The sequence below is a fragment of the Salvelinus alpinus genome, chromosome 7 (genome assembly GCF_045679555.1).
Source record: "Salvelinus alpinus chromosome 7, SLU_Salpinus.1, whole genome shotgun sequence".
NCBI lineage: Eukaryota > Metazoa > Chordata > Actinopteri > Salmoniformes > Salmonidae > Salvelinus > Salvelinus alpinus.
Genome location: NC_092092.1, coordinates 29,948,247 through 29,969,815, shown reverse-complemented (window position 1 = coordinate 29,969,815; position 21,569 = coordinate 29,948,247). Strand labels below are relative to the sequence as shown.

At 42.8% G+C, this 21,569-nt stretch overlaps 2 protein-coding genes across 7 annotated transcripts in view; both read right to left on the bottom strand.

Annotated features, from left to right (window-relative positions):
• Positions 1-79: 79 nt before the first annotated feature.
• On the bottom strand, positions 80-19,014 carry bsk146 (brain specific kinase 146). Of its 2 annotated transcripts, none has more exons than XM_071409772.1 (5): positions 18,909-19,014; positions 6,288-6,566; positions 5,871-6,073; positions 5,446-5,637; positions 80-5,250 (listed from the first exon to the last, which is right to left on the bottom strand). In XM_071409772.1, exons 2-5 carry the CDS (start codon positions 6,457-6,459, stop codon positions 4,534-4,536), a joined length of 1,284 nt encoding a protein of 427 aa, XP_071265873.1. In that variant the 5' UTR covers positions 6,460-6,566; positions 18,909-19,014; the 3' UTR covers positions 80-4,533. The 2 variants fall into 2 exon arrangements, with proteins under 2 accessions (XP_071265873.1, XP_071265872.1); XM_071409771.1 differs by having other exon boundaries at positions 18,772-19,007.
• Positions 19,015-20,228: 1,214 nt separating this feature from the next.
• Positions 20,229-21,569, bottom strand: part of LOC139580763 (uncharacterized) — a 61,795-nt gene continuing 60,454 nt past the window's right edge. For all 5 annotated transcript variants that reach the window (XM_071409752.1, XM_071409754.1, XM_071409753.1 and 2 more), the window contains one exon: positions 20,229-21,540. In XM_071409752.1, coding sequence (XP_071265853.1) covers positions 21,064-21,540 — 477 coding nt within the window. In that variant the 3' untranslated portion in view covers positions 20,229-21,063. The remainder of the gene's footprint in view (positions 21,541-21,569) is intronic.

Below are 21,569 nucleotides of genomic sequence, written 5' to 3'. Positions count from 1 at the left end.
AGAAATGTAAGAAGAGCATGTCCGTATCTCCTGCAGAATACTGGGTCATCTGAGTCCAGGGAACAAACTCACACCGGCATTCATTCCAACCACAGTTTTAATTTTATTGTTGACTAAATCAGAGCTTACAGGGAAGACGGTTGTATTGCAAAGACATACTCAGACACGAGTTCTTGCGCTGTGTTGCCCTACTCACTAAAACACCACAAATCATGATGCCGCATCAATATGTCACTACAGACAGACAGGAACTCCAATACACAAGTTGCAACACATTACATCATGATAGCTTTGCAGAAACCTATTTGTTCAACTCATCTATTGGCTACAACTATGGTCTGCAACCCAGGATTTAGCCTTAATGATTAGTTGAATCAGGTGTGTTGGGATAGAATAAAAGCCTGCACACCTAGCGAGTCCCCAGCCCTGTGCATCGGGACTGTAAGTTGTTTTGTCAGAACACAATAAGGTCATAGGTTGTCACAAGGTGTAGTAATCTCACTACCCAAGACACTGACGAAAGGTCAGTGGAGTTTTTCACCCTTATGGATAAGGTGAGGATTTGGGGAGGGTAAGCTGATCCTAAATCTCTGCCTGAAGCCAACTTCTACCCGGAGCATGATTGAACAATACTTCAACTAGCTACAAACCTTATTGAACAGTTCATTGTTGGAAGATGTCAAACCTCAGAGGGAAAATAACTTTACTGACTGTTACACGACATTCATACACCCAATTATGAAGAACAGAATACTACAGCTTGTGACAGCAAAACATTTTTTTTTTTATACAATTGTTTTCCAGCACATACAGATTTATGCAAATATGTCTGGAAATCACAACACACATTTAATTTTTTATCTTATTTCTGACTTTAAAATGACTAATTCATCACTCTTGTGATGTTTTGCTTGGCAAGGAAGTGAGAAATCCTCTCCAGATGTCCCTTGCAACTTCTCAAGACTTGGCCATTTAGAAGCTACACACTTCATCAAAAATGCATTATTTTGAGAACTACAGTATCTAAACTATTCTAGAAAATATAGGATTCCCAGGCTCAGTAACTTAGCTCTAGATCCTAGTTCTTATTGGTGAGATGGAAACACAACATCAACAGCATACAAACACAACACATTGAATAAAAATGAACTATTATTGTTTTGTCTGGTATTGAGCCCTAAGATGTCATAAGACCAATATTTGCTTCAGGACATAATGCAAGAAATTGTGCTACAGCTAAATTCCACTTTACAACAATCTTGACATAACTTTTTGTAAAGCCAGTTAAAATGATTCATAAAGATATGTTTTAGTTACTCATCATGCAATTGTTTTAAGATGTGATTGTGTACTTCACTATATTTTCAGCTTGAATTTAAAATGCTAAATAATGATCAAAATCCAAACAATACTCTATTCATCAGCATTAAGACATAAAAAAAGAATCAAATAAATTGATTAAAATGTGTAAAAATGAAGTAGATATGTGTGTGTTTATCTGTAAAATACATTAATCTAAATGGTCACACTATTTGGATAGTCCCATATAGATTATCTACAGATGGTCATACTATCAACAAACTATGTTGATAATCAACTGCTTGCTAAGTTTGCGCTTAGGGTTAGGTTTAGAATAAGGGTTAGGATAAGGGTTAAGGTTAAGGCTAGGGTTAGTGGCTAGCAAGGTTGGGGTCAATCTATTTGAATTCCAGGCAATTCAGAAAGTAAACCAAATTACAATTCCAAATGAAAAGCAGTGAAGATAATTGGAATTGGAATTTCAGTGTACTTCCTGAATTGATTGGAATTGAAATGGAATTGACCCCAACCCTGATGGATAGTTAGTTGAAATGTATTGTCTACATCTACAAACCACCTACTTGGGACTATCCATATAAAGGGTTACCAACTTAATGCCTTACACTTCTCCATCTGGTGGCTTTGAATGATCCAATATTAATGTGTAGGACATCGGACTAAATCTAAATCATAAACTGGAGAGAGAATACGCCATGCAACAAGTACTATTAAACACAGTAATTTTCAAGATCCAGTTGGCGCAACAGTATTCATTTTCCTGTTCAAAATGTGTTGCAGAAGACCATGTAGAGATTTGGCACTAGAGCGTCCAAAAACCTTTACTAAAATAAGTCAAACACAAATCACCTAAAGCTAATCTGGTTATTTAGGATTTAAATAAATAAAGTAAATCTTAAGGCAAAATAAAACTCCACCTAATCATATTTCCAATCCATACACATGGAACATACAGTGATACATACATTCATACATACATACTGTACACACACACATACATACTTTGTACCAGAGTTCACATTGCATTACAGTAAACATCAAAACTGCTGTTCATTTTGATGATATTCTTTCATTGAGGAACATTTTACAAAGTATTTCTATCAGCTAAAAACCCTAATCAAAAGAACATCTCTTCATCTTTTGGCTTTTTCATAAATGGTTCCGCCATGCCAGTTCTGAAGCTCTTTTTTCTCAATTCACCTTGGACTTCAGTCTTTTTGGGGGAAATATATTGCTTTAAGAAATACATTTTGGTTTTCTAATGATACTGTCTGAAGACCAGCATTTCAGATCACAATGTGTTTTTCAACCTCTCCGTGTCTTGTCTGTCAGTCTTGGTTGGTTGGTTGATCGTTCAGTATGTTGTTCATTGATTCTTTGCAGTCTCTATAAAGATTTGCCATCTCTGTAGAATGACTTATCACTGGATCTCTGACTGGATCATTTTACCCTAAGACCCCAACTGGAATCATCAGGAATGTCTTGAGTTGATCCCTTTTTATTTGGCAAAATTCATTCATTCATTCATTAAATGTCCTTGCATTTGACCCTGTTCTCAATTTTTTTGTGTGTGACGATAATAACGTATAGTTATAGTATAGTATGTGTCTGTGTATGAGTATGAGTATACATAGTATGTATGAAAGTGTGTGAATATTTGTATGCAGTGCCTTCAGAAAGTATTCAGACCCCTTGACTTTTTCCACATTTTGTTACGTTACAGCCTTATTCTAAAATGGATTAAATATTTTTTTCCCCTCACCAATCTACACACGGTACCCGTTAACGACAAAGCGAAAACAGGTTTTTACCTGTTTACATAAGTATTCAGACCTTTGCTATGAGACTCGAAATTGAGCTCAGGTGCATCCTGTTTCCATTGATCATCCTTGAGATGTTTCTACAACCTGATTGGAGTCCACCTGTGGTGAATTCAATTGATTGGACATGATTTGGAATGACACACACCTGTCTATATAAGGTCCCACAGATGACAGTGCATGTCAGAGCAAAAACAAAGCCATGAGGTCGAAGGAATTGTCCGTAGAGCTCCGCGACAGGATTGTGTCGAGGCACAGATCTGGGAAAGTTTCCCAAGAACAGTGGCCTCCATCATTCTTAAATGGAAGAAGTTTGGAATCACCAAGACTCTTCCTAGAGCTGGCCGCCCGGCCAAACTGAGCAATCGGGGGAGAAGGGCCTTGATCAGGGAGGTGACCAAAAACCTGATGGTCACTCTGACAGAGCTCCAGAGTTCCTCTGTGGAGATGGGAGAATCTTCCAGAAGGACAACCATCTCTGCAGCACAGTCAGGCCTTTATGGTAGTGGCCAGACGGAAGCCACTTCTCAGTAAAAGGCACATGACAGCCAGTTTGCCAAGAGGCACCTAAAGGACTTTGACCTTGAAAAACAAGATTCTCTGATCTGATGAAAGCAAGATTGAACTCTTTGGCCTGAATGCCAAGCGTCACGTCTGGAGGAAACCTGACACCATCCCTACTGTGAAGCATCATGGTGGCAGCATCATACTGTGGGAATGTTTTTCAGCGGCAGGGACTGGGAGACTGGTCAGGATCAAGGGAAAGATGAACGAAGCAAAGTACAAAGATCCTTGATGAAAACCTGCTCCAGAGCGCTCAGGACCTCAGACTGGGGCGACGGTTCACCTTCCAACAGGACAACGACCCTATGCACACAGCTAAGACAATGCAGGACTTGAACCCGATCGAACATCTCTGGAGAGACCTGAAAATAGCTGTGCAGCGATGCTCCCCATCCAACCTGACAGAGCTTGAGAGGATCTGCAGAGAAGAATGGGAGAAACTCTCCAAATACAGGTGTGCCAAGCTTGTAGCATCATACCCAAGAAGACTCGAGGCTGGAACAAAGTACTGAGTAAAGGGTCTAACTAATTATGTAAATGTGATATTTCAGCTTTTCATTTTTAATACATTTCCCCAAAATTTCCAAAACCATTTTTTTGCTTTGTCATTATGGGGTATTGTGCGTAGATTGATGAGGGGGGAAACGATTTAATCCATTTTAGAATTAGGCTGTAACGTAACAAAATGTGGAAAAAGTAAAGGGGTCTGAATACTTTCCGAATGTATGTATGTATGGATATGTGTGTGTATATGAGTGTAGGTGTCTGTACGTGTGTGTGTACTGTACGCAGTATTTCAGTCCTTCTCAGGCCCGTCTTGCACATACATCTCTCAGACACAGATCTCTATAGGTGTAGCCACCAGCATGCGTCCTGGGGGCTGGTTGTTGTTGCTGATGCTGTCTCTGGGCATGCGTTCATAGCTGTTAGTAGAGGATACGGAGCTGGTGGTGGAAACAGACACAAAATGGTGTCCTCCACCTGATTCCATCATCCCTGCCTTCGTCCCCCCAGTCCCCCTCTCCACAGACACAGGAGACAGAGGAGAGAGAGGAGACAGAGTCTGCTGTTTCATCCTCTCCACCAGCATGTCTTCATCGTCCTCCCCAGACGAGGACGACGTACTGCTCCTTTCCCCCTCCACCCTCACCCCTCCTCCTCTCTCCCTCTCTCTCTCTCCACCCCTTCCTCCATTCCCGTTGCTGTCTCCATCCAGCATCCAGCTGTGGCTGAAGTAGCCAAACACCTCTTTAACAGAGCAGCGTCGGTCCTGCTCCACAGAGAGGAGCCTGCGGAACATGCGGAGGGCCTGCTCTGTGAAGCGGCGCCACTGCGAGGGTACGGCGCCCGTGCGGCGCCTCTGCCAGCGTGTGAACTCCTGGTAGAAGGAGTCGGAGGGCAGGGCCTTCTCCCAGGGGAAGTTACCGGTCAGCATGCAGAAGAGGAGGACGCCAAAGGCCCACACATCAGTGCTGTAGTCCACGCAGAAACCCTCGTGGCGAGACGCGTCGCACAGCTCCGGAGCGGTGTACGGGATGGTACCGCTCACCTAGGAGGAGAGGAAGAAATAGTATTTGTTTATTGATGAGGACGATTTCATTCTTCATTTAATTTGGCTCCCATGAGGTCTGGTCTCTTTTATGACATACTTGGTGGTTTCTGCATCTCAAACGACACCCTATTACCTATACAGTTTGCTACTTTTGTCTTTTTAAATAAAGTTCATGTGATTTGACCCACTCACACGTTTGACCGGCGACCCAGCGCGGCGTGTCATGCCGAAGTCGGACAATTTGACCTTGCGGCACTCGCGGTCGAAGATGAGGATGTTCTCAGGCTTGATGTCTCGGTGCACCAACTTCTTACAGTGAAGATAGTCCAGGGCGATGGCAACCTGGTGCACACAGCGCTTAGCAACTGTCTCCGGGAGACCAACCTGGATGGAGAGGGGAGGAGGTTAGAAAACAATATAAACCTCAAAGATGTTTGTAATGACAACCGCTATAAATGTGTTATGAAGCACTGGAACCTGGAACCTTACGGGCAATGTGACAAAAGCTATTATAAACTGTCATTGAACATTATTAATTCATGTTTACAACAAACCCTACATAGCCATTATAACAGAACATCCCAAATATGCATCCCTGTATTTCTGTCTCTGTGTACCTGTGGAGGGATGATGTCGAAGAGATCCCCCGACAGGGCATACTCCTGGGCAAACACGTAGTAGTCGTCAGTCTCGAAGGCGATCCCAAACATGTTAATGATGAAGGGACAGGGGGAGAGGTAGAGAGAGATGCTGTACTCCCTCAGGAACGACTTCAGCTTGGTCGTCTTCTTCCTCAGGAACTTCAGGGCCATCTTGGTGCCTGAGGGGATAACAACATGTGAGAGATGAATGATTGTAATAGTTGATCATGCTACATGTAATCCTGGATATTTATGAACTGTAGATTAATGGACAAGTGAATGATCCTGTTAAATGTGTGTATCCTCAAGATCAAATCTAGTGTGTGTGTGTGGTGTGGTGTGGTGTGGTGTGGTGTGGTGTGGTGGGTGTGTGTGTGTGTGTGTCCTCCTCACCTCTGATCTTGTGTATGACCAGGTCTACCTTGCCGTAGGTGCCCTTGCCCAGCTCCCTGATGACATCATAGTACTTGTTGGTCTCAAGCATCTCCAGGTTCTGGGCTGCGATCAGCTGCAGTTCCTCCAGAATGTCCATGTTGCCACGGGAACCCAGCGGAGAAGAACTCATACTGGGGACCAGGTCAGGGGGATATTAAGGGACGGACAGGAACAGGTGACAGGTTTAGGGGACTGACACACGGGCAGGACTGGAAAGGTGGCTAACGGCTTGTATCACTGAAGAGGAGAGAGATATAGAAACAGGAAAACATTTTGTTAGTGGAAAATACATCAAACATGCAAAGACATTAACAGCTTATACTAAAAAAATTGACATTTTGTTTTTGTTTCTTTTGTATGTCCAATAAGCAAATATCGAACAAGATATAGAAAACGTGCTGATGCACACAAGCACACAGCAGCCTAACTCCATCCTACTGCAGTGTGATTATTCTCTCAGAATAACCTATTTTCTGAACAGTGTTCACCATCCAAACGCAGAACACGCACGCATACACGCACACACACACACACTCTGAATGACATGAAACAAGTTGGCTCTGTTTATGGAAACTTCAGGCTTTATGTTTAATTCCTCTGGTTAACATAAAACACTATAGAACATACCCTCCCTTTATTTGGACAGTGAAGCTAAAATGTTTCATTCGGCTCTATACTCCAATATGAAGGTGCCATAAGTATTTGGACTATCACAATACTGTCATCTCTCGGACATAAGCTCAATTACTGTCAGTGTTGAATCAGAATCACTATGTCGCTCTCACACAGGTGTCTGGCTAGACTGTAAACTCTCCTTCCAGACTCATATTAAACATCTCCAATCCAAAATCAAATCTAGAATCGGCTTTCTATTTCGCAACAAAGCCTCCTTCACTCACGCCGCAAAACTTACCCTAGTAAAACTGACTATCCTACCGATCGTCGACTTCGGCGATGTCATCTACAAAATAGCTTCCAACACTCTACTCAGCAAACTGGATGCAGTCTATCACAGTGCCATCCGTTTTGTTACCAAATCACCTTATACCACCCACCACTGCGACCTGTATGCTCTAGTCGGCTGGCCCTCGCTACATATTCGTCGCCAGACCCACTGGCTCCAGGTCATCTATAAGTCTATGCTAGGTAAAGTTCCGCCTTATCTCAGCTCACTGGTCACGATAACAACACCCACCCGTAGCACACGCTCCAGCAGGTATATCTCACTGATCATCCCCAAAGCCAACACCTCATTTGGCCGCCTTTCCTTCCAGTTCTCTGCTGCCAGTGACTGGAACGAATTGCAAAAATAGCTTAAGTTCGAGACTTTTATTTCCCTCACCAACTTTAAACATCAACTATCTGAGCAGCTAACCGATCGCTGCAGCTGTACATAGTCCATCTGTAAATAGCCCACCCAATCTACCTCATCCCCATACTGTTTTTATTTTATTTACCTTTCTGCTCTTTTGCACACCAGTATCTCTACTTGCACATCATCATCTGCTCATTTATCACTCCAGTGTTAATCTGCTAAATTGTAATTATTCGCTCCTATGGCCTATTTATTGCCTACCTCCTCATGCCTTTTGCACACACTGTATATAGACTTTCGTTTTCTACTGTGTCATTGATTTGTTTATTGTGTTATTGGCTTGTTTATTGTTTACTCCATGTGTAACTCTGTGTTGTTGTCTGTGTCACACTGCTTTGCTTTATCTTGGCCAGGTCGCAGTTGCAAATGAGAACCTGTTCTCAACTAGCCTACCTGGTTAAATAAAGGTGAAATTAAATTTTTTTAATTTTTAACACACACCATCTCTTTAAGCCTGGAGGAGGGTTTATGGAACAGTACTCTCCACTCAACTTGTCCTAGCACTGCATTGGGGGCTAGGACAAATGTTTACAGGTACACGTGTGAGTGTCAGTGTGTGTGCATGTATGTGTGTGTCTATCTCTGCCCTGATGTATTTTTATAGAAGCAGCAGCACAAGTGTCAGCCTCATAGCTGGATGAGTCATCAGCTTAGAGACAATGTCAGCTATTTGATGCCCACACTAAAAGCACGACAAGGATGCCAGGATCCACCAATTTAAATATTCTGGGACAATTACACTACTAAAACCACCTAGTGGGCAGATGTGACGCCACCAGTACTGGGTTGGACAAAGAGGAAAGGATGCTCCAAAAAGTTTTTGGACACTGTAAAGTCCATGGAGAATAAGAGCAGCTCCTCCCAGCTGCCCACTGCACTGAGGCTAGGAAACACTGTCACCACCGATAAATCTACGATAATCGAGAATTTCAATAAGCATTTTTCTACAGCTGGCCATGCTTTCCACCTGGCTACCCCTACCCCAGTCAACAGCTCTGCACCCCCCCACAGCAACTTGCCCAAGCCTCCCCCATTTCTCCTTCACCCAAATCCAGGTAGCTGATGTTCTGAAAGAGCTGCAAAATCTGGACCCCTAAAATCAGCTGGGCTAGACAATCTAGACCCTCTCTTTCTAAAACTATCCGCCGCAATTGTTGCAACCCCAGCAAATTGGATGCAGTCTATCACAGTGCCATCTGTTTTGTCACCAAAGCCCCATATACTACCCACCACTGCGACCTGTATGCTCTCGTTGGCTGGCCCTCGCTTCATATTCGTTGCCAAACCCAATCAAGTCTTTGCTAGGTAAAGCCCCGCCTTATCTCATCTCACTGGTCACCATAGCAGCACCTACCCGTAGCACGCGCTCCAGCAGGTATATTTCACTGGTCATCCCCAAAGCCAATTCCTCTTTGGCCGCATTTCCTTCCAATTCTCTGCTGCCAATGACTGGAACAAATTGCAAAAATCACTGAAGCTGGAGACTCATGTCTCCCTCACTAACTTTAAGCATCAGCTATCAGAGCAGCTTACAGATCATTGCACCTGTACATAGCCCATCTGTAAATAGCCCACCCAACTACCTCATCCCCATATTGTTATTTATATATATTTTTTGCTCCTTTGCACCCCAGTATCTCTACTTTCATCTTGTGAACATCTATCACTCCAGTGTTTATTTGCTAAATTTTTATTATTTTGCCACTACGGCCTATTGATTGCCTTACCTCCCTAATCTTACTTCATTTGCACACACTGTATATAGACTTTTCTATTGTGTTATTGACTGTACGTTTGTTTATTCAATGTGTAACTCTGTGTTGTTGTTTGTGTCGCACTGCTTTGCTTTATCTTGGCCAAGTCGCAGTTGTAAATGAGAACTTGTTCTTAACTGTCCTACCTGGTTAAATAAAGATGATTTTAAAATATATATATTTTTAAATGTCTCGGTGCACCAACAGTGTTACATTAGCACAGAGACCAGCAAGCTCAACATTCAGTTGGACAGCAACTCTGGCACTGGATTGGGTGGCACTTGGCAGCTCTGGCTGTGAATGGCTGAGCACCCAGGAAGTTTTGGATGAGAGGAAGTCTGCAATAGCCATCTGTCTGTCTGTGCCATCAGTAAAATGATTACTAGCGGTTTTTGTTTCTATGGCAATGGCATGTTATTCATTTTTTGTATATCCACTGCACCAAGGTGGCGGAAATTGACTTTACCCTCCCCTCCCCCCTTCTGTCACTCTCCCTCTCTTTTTCTAACCATCTCTCTTTCAGAGGTTAGTTAGAAGCCGACAGCACTCTGCCAATTTCCAGATTGCTGTTATGCAACAGCCAAGCCAAAGCTGACAGGCCTAAGTTAGCTGAGGCAAACACACCAGAATCACAATGTTATTCCTCCAACGTTATAACAACCTCAACAAAAGTACTGCTCTGCTCTGCTGCTGTTAAGCCAATAGCTCTCTTCTTAAGCCTTTCAATAGATTGTAATTTGCCTGATGCTGGACCATTATGGAAGCAGCTGTTACAAAATACATTAAAGATGTTTTTTTACTGTATCGTTAAAGAGGCAACCTTTTTGCCGGTCCACTCGAATAAAGGAAATCAATCAGAATTGAAGATGAAAGATGACCTTCCTGTATTCAAAAGAGAGCACTGGAGATAAACACACATAGTCTGTAGTGTACAACCCTTCTAGATTGTTTGGTGGAACCACACTGATTATTTTCTACAGCATGTAATCTAACAACAAAATATATTAGCATTATTTGCATCTCTCTCGCTCTCTAATCACCTGATCCTTTCCTTGCCTTACGAGGCTGGAAGCTTCTCAGCAACACACAGCTGGAACCGAGAGAAAGAGCGAGAGAGAGAAAGAGAACGCAGATAATGGTTTCCACCCCCTGCTTTGACCACAGGGGTGTGAAGAGCTTCAGGTACAACAGGTACTGTACCACGCTAGCTCATTTCTCACACACACACACACACACACACACACACACACATTGAAGAAGGGTCTCATTCAGGAGGACATAATGTTACCCAACATTTAGGTAGAAATGCCTTCTATAGAACACACATACTTCCCTGTCCAACAAGTCCAATAACTCCTTAGCAACAGCAGCCAAGCAGTGATTGTTTCAACTAGCTCTAGTTAGATACAGACAGAGGAACACTTTCACTGGACTATGTTGAGCTACTGCTGGTGTTGAATTGTAAAGTAAAGGTGAGCTGTGCTCATGTCAACGTGGCTTCTGTCTGACTGATACTGTGACTCATCATGGATCTGTGTGTGTGTGTGTCATCATAAACCCCTTTTGATCAGCTGGGCTAGGCCTAGCTCTGCATGCGGGCCACACACAACGGACACACGTGCACAGACAATCGCATGCACACACAGGCAGATGCCTAGTTAAATAAAGGTTACACAGAGATCAGGGTTTCTGTGCCGCCCCCCCCAAAAAAACAAAGTTGATAAATAAAACTGTTGCTGGCCAAAATGACCGGGAGAAAAACAATCCCATTGCAAAATAATACTTTTTATTAATTGATGGAAATACCAGTCAATGTTAATACATTCGACCGTCACGCTTACCGTCTATAAATTAATTTGCATAATTTAGTGGAATTCAATTGTGTTACCTTGCTTCAAAGTGGCGTACAGTCAAAATCCGACCATGGAAACACGGAGGCAATTATTTGATAGACTTTATAGGCGGCAGGTGAGGTTCAAGTTTGGGGAAGCTGACAATGTATCCTCCCTACCATTTCTACCGATCTGCGGGCCAGTTAGCATTTTCAGATGCACATTTTCGTGGAAGAGTTTAATTTCAATAATAACATTTCAGTTTCTCAAAATCATAGTCACTTGTAAAATGATCAAATCTAAAAGTTTAAATTAAATTAACGCTAGAGGACCAACCACTGCCATACCAACACATAATCACATTGATCCACTGTGATCCATTGGTGACTTAATACATGAAGTCAATGCAGCAGTAGGCCATTGTCAACTAAGTAAAAATTGCCTACGTAAAGCCGATAAAATTAAAACAGGAAATATGATTAAAATGCAGTTTAATTCAATCGCATTCATTTCTCTATTCAGCCTGTCTGCTGTAATGGGGAATTGATCTAAATAAACTATCATAAGGCAAACAATTCACACAATTGAACATTGAATGCGCAAGAATTGGCGGGAGACAGCTGAGCCATTCCGGAGAGAGACTGGCCTATATCTTCACAACTCACCACTCCCCTTCTTCTTGTCTCAACATTTTAAATTACACTCAAAAAACATTATCTTTACACATATTTTAGATGCTTTTCACGGGCACCTGCAACTTAATAGTCAGCTAGGCCTATTGCCACTCCCACTGACCAAATTGCGGGCTTCCTATGTACTGTAAGTAGGCAGTGGCCTGCGGACTTATGATTTGAAACAATCCACAGCTATTTTGTAAAAGAAGCAAATGATCCTCGATTCCTCTGCGGCTAAGTCATGCTTTCTGGTGAGGTATTTTGAATGATTTAATAATGGTTTAATTATATAATTTTGGAACATTTATTTCAATTTACTTCCCTATAGGACCCACCACTACGCAATTTCTCTCCTGTTCTATTGGTTTTCATATCAACTTTCTTCAGTTGCCCAGAAGCCAAAGGCACAATCCTAGTCATATTAGCAACCCATCCTAGTTGTTGCATCATTAGATTCCCCCCCTTTCTAAATTCCTAATGGATATTTGAATCTGTCACAGTTGTGATGTTTAGAATGTTTTCTTTCCTACTAATTGCATTTTGCCAAATGTTTGAAAATGACGATTTATTGTCTGCTTCATTACAGGAGTTGCTTGTTCTGTTAAAATGAATTACCATAATCTAAATGTGATTTTTTAATATATATTGCGGATAGATTGTAGCTTCCATCAATGTAATTGTCTCCATAATTTCCAATCCCCCATACATTTTTGGGGTAAATATATACTACCGTTTAAAAGTTTGGGGTCACTTACAAATGTCCTTGTATTTGAAAGAAAAGCAAATTTTTTGTCCATTAAAATAAGTCTACACCCGCAAAACACCAGTCTCACATCAACAGTGAAGAGGCGACTCCGGGATGCTGGCCTTCTAGGCAGAGTTCCTCTGTCCAATGTCTGTGTTCTTTTCCCATCTTAATCTTTTCTTTTCATTGGTCAGTCTGAGATATGGCTTTTTCTTTGCAACTCTGCCTAGAAGGCCAGCATCCTGGAGTAGCCTCTTCATTGTTGGTGTTGAGACTGGTGTTTTGCGGGTACTATTGAATGAAGCTACCAGTTGAGAACTTGTGAGGCGTCTGTTTCTCAAACTAGACACTAATGTACTTGTCCTCTTGCTCAGTTGTGCACCGGGGCCTCCCACTCCTCTTTCTATTCTGGTTAGATCCTGTTTGCGCTGTTCTGTGAAGGGTGTAGTACACAGCGTTGTACAAGATCTTTAGTTTCTTGGCAATTTCTTGCATGGAATAGCCTTCTTTTCTCAGAACAAGAATAGACTGACGAGTTTCAGAAGAAAGTTATTTGTTTCTGGCCATTTTGAGCCTGTAATCAGAACAACAGTTTTCAGCTGTGCTAACATAATTGCAAAGGGGTTTTCTAATGATCAATTAGCCTTTTAAAATGACAAACTTGGATTAGCTAACAACGTGCCATTGGAACACAGGAGTGATGGTTGCTGATAATGGGCCTCTACGCCTATGTAGACATTCCATTAAAAATCAGCAGTTTCCAGCTACAATAGTCATTTACAACATTTTATTTTATTTATTTTTTTTACCGTTATTTTACCAGGTAAGTTGACTGAGAACACGTTCTCATTTGCAGCAACGACCTGGGGAATAGTTACAGGGGAGAGGAGGGGGATGAATGAGCCAATTATAAACTGGGGATTATTAGGTGACCATGATGGTTTGAGGGCCAGATTGGGAATTTAGCCAGGACACCGGGGTTAACACCCCTACTCTTACGATAAGTGCCATGGGATCTTTAATGACCTCAGAGAGTCAGGACACCCGTTTAACGTCCCATCCGAAAGACGGCACCCTACACAGGGCAGTGTCCCCAATCACTGCCCTGGGGCATTGGGATATTTTTCAGACCAGAGGAAAGAGTGCCTCCTACTGGCCCTCCAACACCACTTCCAGCAGCATCTGGTCTCCCATCCAGGGACTGACCAGGACCGACCCTGCTTAGCTTCAGAAGCAAGCCAACAGTGGTATGCAGGGTGGTATGCTGCTGGCGTTAACAATGTCTGTATTGTATTTCTGATCAATTTGATGTTAATGGACAAAAAATGTGCTTTTCTTTAAAAAACAATGCCATTTCTAAGTGACCCCAAACTTTTGAACGGTAGTATATATATATATATACACATATATACATATGCACATATATATATACACTGCTCAAAAAAATAAAGGGAACACTTAAACAACACAATGTAACTCCAAGTCAATCACACTTCTGTGAAATCAAACTGTCCACTTAGGAAGCAACACTGATTGACAATACATTTCACATGCTGTTGTGCAAATGGAATAGACAAAAGGAAGAAATTATAGGCAATTAGCAAGACACCCCCAATAAAGGAGTGATTCTGCAGGTGGTGACCACAGACCACTTCTCAGTTCCTATGCTTCCTGGCTGATGTTTTGGTCACTTTTGAATGCTGGCGGTGCTCTCACTCTAGTGGTAGCATGAGACGGAGTCTACAACCCACACAAGTGGCTCAGGTAGTGCAGCTCTTCCAGGATGGCACATCAATGCGAGCTGTGGCAAGAAGGTTTGCTGTGTCTGTCAGCGTAGTGTCCAGAGCATGGAGGCGCTACCAGGAGACAGGCCAGTACATCAGGAGACGTGGAGGAGGCCGTAGGAGGGCAACAACTCAGCAGCAGGACCGCTACCTCCGTCTTTGTGCAAGGAGGAGCACTGCCAGAGCCCTGCAAATGACCTCCAGCAGGCCACAAATGTGCATGTGTCAGCATATGGTCTCACAAGGGGTCAGTGTTGCTTCCTAAGTGGACAGTTTGATTTCACAGAAGTGTGATTGACTTGGAGTTACATTGTGTTGTTTAAGTGTTCCCTTTATTTTTTTGAGCAGTGTGTATATATATATATATATATATATATATATAAATATATATAAATATACATACATACATACACACACACTACCGGTCCAAAATTTTAGAACACCTACTCATTCAAGGGTTTTTCTTTATTTTTACTATTTTCTACACCGTAGAATAATAGTGAAGACATAAACTATGAAATAACACATATGGAATCATGTAGTAACCAAAAAAGTGTTAAACAAATCCAAATATATTTTATATTTGAGATTCTTCAAATAGCCACCCTTTGCCTTGATGACAACTTTGGTTTTTATGATTTTTTAAAATGTAACCTTTATTTAACTAGGTAAGTCAGTTAAGAACAAATTCTTATTTACAATGACGGCCTACCCCCAGGCCAAACCCTAACCCAAACGATGCCAATTGTGCGCCACCCTATGGGACTCCCAAACACGGCCGGTTGTGATAGAGTCTGGAATCGAACCAGGGTCTGTAGTGACGCCGTATACACACTATATACATTTTACGGACACAATCTATTTTACAATAGTTATATTTTGTTTGTTTTTAGTCCTGGCCTTCCTATATTTCTGATATCTATCCAGTTTGATTTAAATGTGATTATTCTGAGCACCGTGGGTTGACGCTCTAATTTGTTCATGCACCCAATGCATATGGGTCCAGTACATTTTTCCAATGGCCGGTAAATTAAAATCTTTATCAAATAGCTCAGCTCAGTATTTGTATGATTTATTTTATACAGTCTTTTTAGCTCAATAACCCAATCATTTTGGACTCCACTGTAGGTCTGCGTAAAGGACACCCATTCTATGTCAGGCATAATCATTTCTATTGGGACAGCATTCTCAGGAGCTGCATCATGTTGAGCTCTGCATGGTGCAGCTGTAGCCTAGGCCTACGACTCTGTCCTCACACTGTCCTCACACTGCCCTTCCCTTCTGGCCCTGACTTGGAGGTCATGTGGGGTTTCGCTAGGATCACCTACTCTCGGATCTCTTCTGCACAAAGAGTATTACTCTCTCGCGCTCCTTCTTACAGCAGGCGTTGCTCTGTCCCCCTATCAAGCCTTGTTCCTCACAATGGCCAATGCTATCCCATCCCAGGATGAGCCTAGCCAAGCACTCAGACCCCCATGTTCTTGTACTTGCGGTTTCATCATTGCAGGGAAAGATTCCCACCCTCAATGCATCAATTACTTGGGTAAGGAACATGTCCAAGAGGCACTTGAGGACCGTGAATCCTGTAAGAACTGCTAAATGTTGACAAGGGCAGGTCTGAAAAGGAGGCTTAAACGTGCTTCTATCTGGGTAGTACCCTCGCCACTGAGCCAACAGCGACAGCTAAGGCTCAGCTCCCTACGACCGTGCCTAGTTGAGGGTGAGGCCATGGAGCCTCGACTCCCTCCCCTCACTGTCTGACGACATACTGTCAGGCGAAGGTGAGTTAGGGGATGACGAGAATGACGATGGGATTAATCTCACGGAAATCCTCAAGAAAGCTCAAGAGGTGGGGGCTGACGACCCCATTCTCCCGACCTTTTAGTTCCGCAGGCCTGGTGGCCCAGAGAGCAGTGGAGCTGCTTCTGGTCAGCCATTAAAACCCTGCTTACAACCAGTCCTGGCAGCTATCGTCATGCAGGCTTTATACCCATGTGAACGAAACAATTCTCCATCCTCACCCGGATGCTTTAGACCTCGGGGCATAGCTGGTGAGAAAAAATATATTAAAATGTAAAGAGTGCCAGCCCCTTAGGCAAAGTCTCTGTTTTAGAGTTATTGCAGTTTTTTCTTGGAGAAATGGTATGACTAAACAGACTGTTCCATCCTACACTCTGTTACATACACATATTTAGCAGAAGTTATTGCGATTGTAGCAAAATGAACTGAAAAAGCGCGTTTGAACAAACCTGACTCAGTTACACAAGCTCTGTCAGGAGGAATGGGCCAAAATTCACCCAACTTATTGTGGGAAACTTGAGGAAGGCTACCCGAAACGTTTGACCCAAGTTAAACAATTTAAAGGCAATGCTACCAAATACTAATTGAGTGTATGTACACTTCTGACCCACTGAGAATGTGATGAAAGAAATAAAAGCTGAAATAAATCATTCTCTCTACTATTATTCTGGCATTTCACATTCTGAAAATAAAGTGGTGATGCTAACTGACCTAAGACAGGGAATTTCTATTAGGATTAAATGTCAGGAATTGTGTATAAATAAATGTATTTGGCTAAGGTGTATGTAAACTTCTGACTTCAACTGTACATATGAAATGAGTAAAGCATTATGTAAACATTATTAAAGTGCCTACTGTTCCATTATTAAAGTGACCAGTGATTCCATGTCTATGTATATAGGGCAGCAGCCTCTAAGGTGCAGGTTTGAGTAACCGAGTGGTAGCTGGCTAGTGATGGCTATTTAACAGTCTGATGGCCTTGAGATAGAAGCTCTCTCGGTCCCAGTTTTGATGCATCTGTACTGACCTCGCCTTCTGGATGATAGCGAGGTGAACAGGCAGTGGCTCGGGTGGTTGTTGTCATTAATGATCTTTTTGGCCTTCCTGTGACATCGGGTGGTGTAGGTGTCCTGGAGGGCAGGTAGTTTGCCCCGGGGATGCGTTGGGCAGACTGCACCACCCTCTGGAGAACCCTGCGGTTGCGGGCGGAGCAGTTGCCGTACCAGGCGATGATACAGCCCGACAGGATGCTCTCAATTGTGCATCTGTAACATTTGTGAGGGTCTTAGGGGCCAAGACAAATTTCTTCAACCTCCTGAGGTTGAAGAGGCGCTGTTGTGCCTTCTTTACCACACTGTCTGTGTGGGTGGACCATTTCAGATTGTGAGTGATGTGTACACAGAGGAACTTGAAGCTTTTCACCTTCTCCACTGCGGTCTCGTTGATGTAGATATGGTCGTGCTCCTTTTGTGTCCAGTATGAAGGAAGTTAGATAGTTTCAGGTGCCAATCCTAACTGGCATTAGCAATTGCACTAGCTAGCAACTTCTTTCAAACTGCAAGCAAAGACATAAAAATGTTATCGACGAGTTCATCTGAATCTGTGTAAGTAGATAAAGGGCCTCATTGCCACAATCCATAAGTATCCCTTGAAGCACAATAGACATTTCCCAGGACCAGATAAAGGCTTAGAGACTGTGCATAAGCTAAGCACCCGCTTTATCTTCTTCCTTTATCTTTTTTACTACAAAACATAGAAATGCGCTATTTTCACATATGTTGATGTTGGGGTGGTGTTGTAGATGATGAATATGAAGTTTAAAAAACCCTGAGCACCCTGGCCGCCTGCTGCACCAACCCGGCCAGAAGCGGCTATGCTGGTGTCCCCTGTAGGCCCAGCCATAGGCCTATGCTATATCTATGACTATGTCTGTCCTGTCCTCGACAACTGCAAGTGATGAGAACAAGTGACCGTCAGAGAGAGAGAGAGAGAGAAATAGGGAGAGAGCTGACGACGAGATAGAAACTGGAAAACAGTCAATGTGATGTAAAGTGACTGTCATTGCGCGCGAGAGAGAGCACTTGAGAGAAGGAATTAATTTACATACGTGTTTGCCTTGCCTAGAACAAATGAAGATAACCACATTGCGAAGAGGCAACACATATCAATTGTCGGATATAATGGACTATGTTATGCACTACACATATCTGGCATGATCCAGGTACACTTTTACGCAAACCCATAAAACATCAGAAGACATCGCATCCAGTACGGAGGACGGCAATAAATAATCAGCACAGAAATACAAATGCAACCGCATTGTTTCAACTGACACCTTGCAGCAGTAGCCTTGCAAGCAGAAGTCTCATTTCGTGCCAGGCAAATGCGCACCACCCATTCGGCAGCAACAGTGGAGGATTCTACAATGTTTAGATAATTCAATATCAGTTACTTCTCATTCTGCAATAGGCTACTCACCATTCAATCCATCCAACATACGAGAGCTCTGAAGTCTGCCCAGTCACGCCAGATAAATAACAAATCGTGAGGATGATAGCACATAGCCGAGCAGTTTAATATAACAATTTATCTTCCCCGTCTGCATTCAAATGTACCTTATCGTGCTATTGACACCCGGTCTAGCGGTAAATTCGCATTGCTCAGCGGTCCGCTAGCACTTTCGCAAGCTTCTCTAGCTCCAGTCCTATTGTCTCCGCATCGCTCCTGGATGAGAGGATCAGAGACGAGGTTCCAGCCCCTTTTCCGCCTCAACCAATAGCAGCGGAGAATCGGTAGACGCGCACCCTGCTTGCAAGCCTGGACCGGAGCGACCGTCCTCGCTGTCTCCGTACAGATTAGCGAGTTAAACTCGGAAAGGTAGGAGTGAGACGTGAATTTATCGGTTGACGGTTGTTGAAGGGTTTGGAGGGCGATGGCATTATAGGGATTCAAGTCATGGAAAGTGATGGGCTACATCTCAAAATTAGTAATAGGTATTTTTATTGTAGGACTATGATGGACATTGTTTCATATTACTACTATGATCAGCACAATTGGAAATGTTTAAAGCAATGCCAGCTTTGCCACTACATCCCTTGATCAAGGAAGGGGTCACATTGGATGCATGGCAGTCTTGTAACAAACAGTGGCTTCCTCTCCATCATCTTAGTTTAGGCTAATAACTGATCTGAAAACAGGAGAACGTTCACCACAGTAGGACTTTGCTATCACCTGTCCAGTTCTTTCAGATCACTGAAGATGAAGGAAAAGAGAGGAATACATCTTAGAATACTGCCCCCGGGGCACTAAACTGTCACTGGGAGGCGTGAAAAGGACTAGTTATTAGACCTAGTAACATATCATTACCATCTCTGTTGTGGTGTTACCAACAGGTTGCATCACAAGAACAGATAGAGATGGGAGAAGGCCGGCAGTGCTATCTAGATACCATAACATTCCACACTCCCTCATACCACAGCGTTACATTCCACAGAGAAATACACACCTGATACACAAGACAGGGAAGATACAAGCCTATAAAAATACTGCAATGACTAAGTGTGTGTGTGTGCATGTATGCATGTATGTATTTGTCCTGTCAATGGTCTGTTCATTATTATACAGTAATTACAGAGGAACGGTGTGAGTCGTGTGTGGAGCCTGTCTGGTCTGTTTCTGCGTGGTTTATCTTCACACACACTCATCATAATCACTTAATCCTCTGGTACAGAGGCCTATAAACTATTCTGTTCCTACAGGGTCTGGATGTCACAAACAAACAAAGTCTGCTGAAAAGAGCAATGAGGAGTGTGTGTGTGCATTTGCGTCACAACGCAGTGCTAGCATTTTGTGAGGCGCAGCACCCAGACTCAGAGCCTATGATTACTTTCCAAAGATCAGAGAAACGAAATGGTACAAAATAAATTACATTTAGACCTCCATATTACCTGGAAAGAGGTTTTATTTTTCAACGGAATGATAAAAACAAATCTAACACCAACAGTTGTTCAGTATTTTCTTTTTTGTTGTTGTTGAGAACTGAGACAAAAATAAAAGACCTCATCTCGGTTTCAAAACTGTATAATTTAACTCACAGTCCAGTATGACATTACAATATAACTGACTGAATACCAGGGAATGTCCTGACTGTCAACTTGCTTGGGACGGAGAACAGGGCATAAACCTAATATTTCGTAAGTGTATGTTCACTTACATCAGACCAGTCAAGATTCAACACATCTTCAAACTATAAAAGGTTCTTAAACGAAAATCTGTGCATTTAAAAGGTTGTTTAAAAAGGCAGCACAAATCCATGTAAAAGATTAGTTACCAGTAAAAGTCTTCTCTGCAGTCGTTCTGACTATAGTGCAATAGCTATAACATAGAAACCCGACCCCTCTCTTACACAAGAGGTAGATAAAAACAGCTTGCATGATAAAATAAGCAGTTAATAAACTAAGGGAAGCAACTTTTTTCAACAAACATCAACACAAATGTTACCATAGATTAGGAAATAAATGACAGTTGTTTCAGCTGGTATTCGTCTTGTCATTCACTAGGGAACTGTGTTAATAAAGTAAGTATTTTTTATGCTATTAAATTGAACAAATTGAACAAAAGTGGCATCTACATTATGGTATCAAATGGTATGTTCCACAGACCTGAATCCAAATGTTACTGGAGGGACAGTAAAAGACACATTCAGGAAGAAAGACATACTTGGTTGCGTCCAAATGGCACCCTATTCCTTATATAGTGCACTTCTTTTGGCTAGACAAAGAGGAAGAGCTCCAGGTCTTTAGCATGGAGGTGTTGGGCCAGGTTCTGTATACGACACAGACGGACCTTTTCGGAGTCGCCTGCGTTGTACACCCTGAACACGTGATACCTCTCCTTCTCCCTCAGAGCAAAGTCCAGCTCGTTGGCTGAGAGGTGGATGAACGCTCTGTCCTTCTTCACCGTTGACTTCACCTCCACAAACACCTCTCTCACTACCAGCCCTCGCTTCTTCTTCTCTTGGTTCTCCTCTTTTTCCTCCCCCTCTCCTGACTCCCCCTCCTGGGTGAGGTTGAAAATGAGTTTGAAGTCATAGGGCTGGCCGCTCTCTCCGCACTGGTTGTACCAGGTGACCAGGCTGGGCCCCCCGGGGGACTGGCTGTCTCGCCAGTGACAGAGGAAGGAGAAGACCAGCTTCTCGCCCCACTCCCCGATGGCCACTGTGTCCCTCTGATCGTCAGAAAACAGTACCTACAGAACACACATAGAAATACACCTTT

Bases quoted from the DNA above. Each gene is read 5' to 3' on its own strand.
- bsk146 (XM_071409772.1), bottom strand. From the start codon at position 6,459: ATGAGTTCTTCTCCGCTGGGTTCCCGTGGCAACATGGACATTCTGGAG. The intron at 5,638-5,870 runs GTACACAGAGAC...CTCTCCATCCAG, and splicing joins TCGACATCATCCCTCCACAG to GTTGGTCTCCCGGAGACAGT. The intron at 5,251-5,445 runs GTGAGTGGGTCA...CTCTCCTCCTAG, and splicing joins CTGGGTCGCCGGTCAAACGT to GTGAGCGGTACCATCCCGTA.